At 49.3% G+C, this 4933-nt stretch overlaps 1 protein-coding gene across 1 annotated transcript in view; it reads left to right on the top strand.

Annotated features, from left to right (window-relative positions):
• Positions 1-1504, top strand: part of RNASEH2A (ribonuclease H2, subunit A) — a 7386-nt gene extending 5882 nt beyond the window's left edge. Inside the window, exons 5-7 of the mRNA XM_008584965.1 lie at positions 96-183; positions 959-1082; positions 1191-1504. Coding sequence (XP_008583187.1) covers positions 96-183; positions 959-1082; positions 1191-1329 — 351 coding nt within the window. The 3' untranslated portion in view covers positions 1330-1504. The remainder of the gene's footprint in view (positions 1-95; positions 184-958; positions 1083-1190) is intronic.
• Positions 1505-4933: the final 3429 nt, after the last annotated feature.

The following is a 4933-nucleotide window of genomic DNA, read 5'->3' as shown; positions in this document are numbered from 1 at the left end:
ACCCATGGCCTTGGTGTTATCAGCACCGCACTCTACCGAGTGAGCCACAGGCCGGCCCCGGGGAGGGAGATTCTAAGTGCCTTTCCTGCCCACAGGTGGCCCGCGACCAAGCTGTAAAGAACTGGCGGTTTGTGGAAAAACTGCCAGACTTGGATGCCGATTACGGCTCGGGCTACCCCAATGGTGAGCAGATAGGTGGCAGTCTGGCCTCTAGAGCTGCCCTCAGACAGCCACCGTGGTAATTACATTGACATGGCCAGGGCTGAGCACGCTTCTGAGGTTTTCTAAATTGTTCTGGTCACCCTGCTCCACAGCAGAAGGAGGCTAAGTCCCAGATAGTGATGTCACTTCCTCACGGCCACATGGCCAGTGAATGACAGAGCTGAATTCTAGCCGGTAGCTTCCCTCCTCTCTTCCTCCCTCCCTCTTTATTGTCTCTCTGGAGCCCCAGTGAGGGACTAAGACCCAAGGTGGGCATCTATCCATTTGTTAGGGGGAAGGGGACAGGAATGAGGGGCATCGACTCATGTCTGGTGGTCTCCACTTAGATCCATTGTTTTCGCCCCACCAGGAGGCTCAGTCTCCTTGTCTGTAAAGTAGGAATGATCATGCACCCCTCCAAACCACACGCACACACAAACAAGGGCAGATTTGAAGATTCAGTGGCTTGGTTCAAGGAAACTTCTGGTCTTTCTGAGGCCCAGGGAGGGGCTGGCAGTTGGGTGCTTTAACGTTGTCCTTGTGGGTGAAGGAGATGTCCCAGAGGCAGTCTCCCTAAACTGCATCTTGAGCAACCCTTGGCCAGGCGCAGAGTGGGAGGGACCGGCCTATGCAAAGGCCCTGAGGCGGGAAGGTGCCTCAGGTACTCAGGCAGAGCCCTCAGATGAGTGGCGAGGAGCTTGGATGCTATGGCGTGGCTCAGGGGCTGTCACCGTGGCCCTCCCCCACCCCACCGCAGATCCCAAGACAAAAGCATGGCTGAAGAAGCACGTGGAGCCTGTATTTGGCTTCCCCCAGTTTGTCCGGTTCAGTTGGCGCACAGCCCAGACCATCCTGGAGAAGGAGGCAGAAGACGTTATGTGGTGGGTGTCCCAAGGGTGCTGTGGCGGGGGAGGGAGGCCAGGGGTCGGCCCTGCCTGGGAGGGCTGCTCCCTCCGGAAGTGGTCAGTGTCACTGCCTGTCTCCCACAGGGAGGACTCGCCAACAGGAGATCAGGAGGGACTCGGGAGGATCACATCTTACTTCCTCAAAGAAGGCCCCCGAACCCGCCCCCACCTCCCCCACCGGTACTTCCAGGAGCGGGGCTTGGAGTCAGCCACCACCCTCTAGGGGCCATCCTGTCCTCTCCCTTACCTGCCCCCCACCCCGCCTCCAGCGATTAAAGTTGTTTAAGGACAACCAAGCCTAGGTGTCGCACTTTGGGGCAGAGGCCAGTGGGAGTGTGCTCCGCAGCAGGACCCAGCTGCTGCCTTTTGGAACCTAAACAGAGTAGGCATTGGTGATAGACTTGCTTTTATTTTTATTTTTATTTACTTATTTTTTTACTTTATTTTTTTGGTGGCTGGCTGGTACAGGGATCCTAACCCATGACATTGGTATTCTAAGGCTGCGAGATTTTATTTTTATTTTTATTTTTATTATTATTATTTTTTTGAAATTGGTTTTTAAAATACAGTCAGCTATCTGTATCCACATCTATGGCCAACGGATTGAAAATATTCAGGGAGGAAAAAAGATAACGATTAAAAATAACAATACAACAATTAAATAATACACATTTTAAAAACAATACATTGTGGGCCGGCCCGGTGGGGCACTCGGTAGAGTGCGGCGCTTGGGAGCACGGCGGTGCTCCCGCTGAGGGTTCGGATCCCATATAGAGACCGGTCCGCTCACTGGTTGAGCGCGGTGCGGGCGCGACACCGAGGGTTGCGATCCCGTTGCCGCTCACGAAAAAAAAAAAGACAAAAAGGGAAAAACAATACATTGTAATAACTGGTTACATTGCATTGGGCATCATAAGTAATCTAGAGATGATTGAAAGTATACGGAAGGTTGTGTGTAGGTTATATGCAAATACTATACCATTTTATATCAAGGACTTGAGCATCCCGGGTTTTGGTATCCATTGGGGTCCTGGAACCAATCCCCACGGATACTGAGGGACATGACATTTGTATGATACAAAATTAGAAAGGAGCACATTGAGAACCCTGCCTCCCACCCTGCCCCACCCAGCCCACTGGTGGCTTTACAGGTACCTTCTCGGTCCTTTCAGAGATACACATAAATAGTACACAAATGCACAGATACACTCTTTCTTTTTTTTTTTTTTAAGATGACCGGTAAGGGGATCTTAACCCTTGACTTGGTGTTGTCAGCACCACGCTCTCCCAAGTGAGCTAACCGGCCATCCCTGTGTAGGATCCGAACCTGCAGCCTTGGTGTTATCAGCACCACACTTTCCCAAGTGAGCCATAGGCCAGCCCTGAATTTTTTTTTTTTACACAAATGGAAGCAAACCACAGTCATGTGATGTGTAATGATATCTTGGTCAATGACAGACCACATATGATGGTGGTACCATATGATTATAATGGAGCTGAAAAGCTCCTGTTGCTAGTGATGTCGTACCTGTCTTAATGTAGTACAATGCATTACTAATGTAGGAGCAACAGACTGTGCTGTAGAGCCCAGGTGTGGACTAGGCTGTACCACCTGGGGGTGTAAGTACACCCTGTGATGTTTGCACGACAAAACTACCTAACGACGCATTTCTCAGAACATATCCCGTCCTTAAGTGACACGTGACTATACCCTAGATAGTGCACGTTACTCTTTACCAATTATATCTAGGAGGTAATTCCAAATGGGTGTCTAAAGCCCTCTCTCATTCCATTTACAGCAGAAGAGTCACTCATCGCGTTGTTGCCAAACCTTCTATTAAACATGACCCAGCAAGGAATGACGAGTGTGCCTCATTTTTTGTGCACAGATTTGTGGGCTAAATTCCTAGAAGTGCACTTGCTGGGTCACAGGATCTGTGTTTGTCATTTGGAGAGATGTTGCCACATCCCCCTCCACAGAGGCTTGTACCAAATGGCACCCCACCAGCAACATAGGTGAGCACTTCTTTCCCCGATAGCCCAGCTAGCAGCAGGACAGGCTGAAGTTTGGAAGTCAGGTGCCTCAGCAACATCAAAGACACCATCTTTTACCCATCTTCCATTTTGCAAACTTTGGTGGTTTTGCCTCATAGTTTCAAAATGGTTGCCATAGCTCCAGACATCACATCCCAACCTCCAAAGGCCTCATTCCCCAGCAACTTCTCTGTCACTCCTTAACTGGAAGCAGGACACTTCCCCATGCTCAAAGTCCCTGGCAAAGAGAATGGAATATCTGGGGGGGAGAGACCCAGTCTCCCCATACACTTGACCCCACCTTGACTGGAACAGTGGAATTTTAATGGATAGAAAAGGGGTGGCTCTTAATGGGGCACTTTACATGACATGCAGTGATGGCAGAAGCCCAGGGAATTGTGGGGGTGTTATTTATGGAGTATAGTAGTCCCCCCTTATCCGCAGTGTTACTTTCTGTTGTTTCAGTGACCTGCAAGTCAACTGCAGCCAAAAAATATTAAACATAATTCCAGAAATAAACAATTCATAAGTTTTAAATTGCGCTCTGTTCTGAGTAGTGCAACAAAATCTTGAGCTGTCCCACTTCCAGCTGGGTATGTGAATTATCCCTTTGTCCAGCAGATCCATGCTATATCTGCCCAGTGTATCATGCTATACTGCCCATTAGTTATTTAGTAGCCGTCAGATTGACTGTCATGGTACCACAGTGCCGTGACCCTTATTTTACTTCATAATGGACCCAAAGCACAAAAATAGTGATGCTGGCATATTGTTCTAGTTGTTCTATTTTATTAGTGGTAATTGTTCATCTCTTACTGGGCCTAATGTATAAATTAAGCTTTATCATAGGTATGTACGTCTAGGAAAAAACATAGTATATATAGGATTTGATACTGTGTGATTTCAGGCATCTGCTGGGGGTCTTGCAGTGTATCCCCCATAGATGAGGGAGGACTACTTTATATATTAGTCTGCTAGGGCTGTCTTAACAGAGTATCACAGAGCGGGCAGCTTAAACCACTGACACTTGTTTTCTCACAGGTCTGGAGGCTAGCAGTCCGAGATCAAGGTGTCAGCAGGGTTGGTCCCTTCTGAGGCCTCTCTCCTTCACTTGCACACAGCCGTCTTCTCTGTGTGTGTGTTTGTGTCCAAATTTCCTCTTATAATGCCACCAGTCATAGTGGGTTAGGGCCACCCTAATCACTCCATTTTACCTTAATGACCTCTTTAAAGACCCTGTCTCCAAATATAATCACATTCTGAGGTACTGGGCTTAGGACTTCAACATATGGATTTGGGGAGGGACACAGCACACCCATAACAGAGCATCTCGCCACTCCAGGAAGGTACTGTGCTGGGCACTGGGAAGACACCACTGAACCAGCCACAAAGGATCGCAGACCTCCCATTGAACACTGTGACATTCAAAGGGCCCTGTGAGTGCACGAGGAGGGGCCCAGTTCCAGTCTAGGGCTCTCAGAGTCTGAGGAGCCACCTGGCCAAGATTTGCAGGGTGTAGGGAGTGGAGCAGATGATCAGAGGGCAGAGGGGACTCCAGGTAGTGGGGGCAGCAAGTCCAGAGGCCAAGACATGGGAGAATGTGGCTTCAGGAAGGCTCAAGACAGGGCCTGTGGTGGTTTCATGTGTGCTAAATGTGCCCGTGACAGGATCAAGCGTGCATTCCTTACTGAGGAGGAATCGTGAAAGTGTTGAAGGCACAAGTACAGAGGCAGAAAGCTAAGTAAAAGGGCCGGCCCATGGCTCACTCGGGTGAGTGCGGTGCTGATAACACT

This window comes from Galeopterus variegatus, unplaced genomic scaffold, assembly GCF_000696425.1.
Source record: "Galeopterus variegatus unplaced genomic scaffold, G_variegatus-3.0.2 Scaffold3412, whole genome shotgun sequence".
NCBI classification, from domain to species: domain Eukaryota; kingdom Metazoa; phylum Chordata; class Mammalia; order Dermoptera; family Cynocephalidae; genus Galeopterus; species Galeopterus variegatus.
This window is presented reverse-complemented; position numbering and strand designations above follow the sequence as displayed.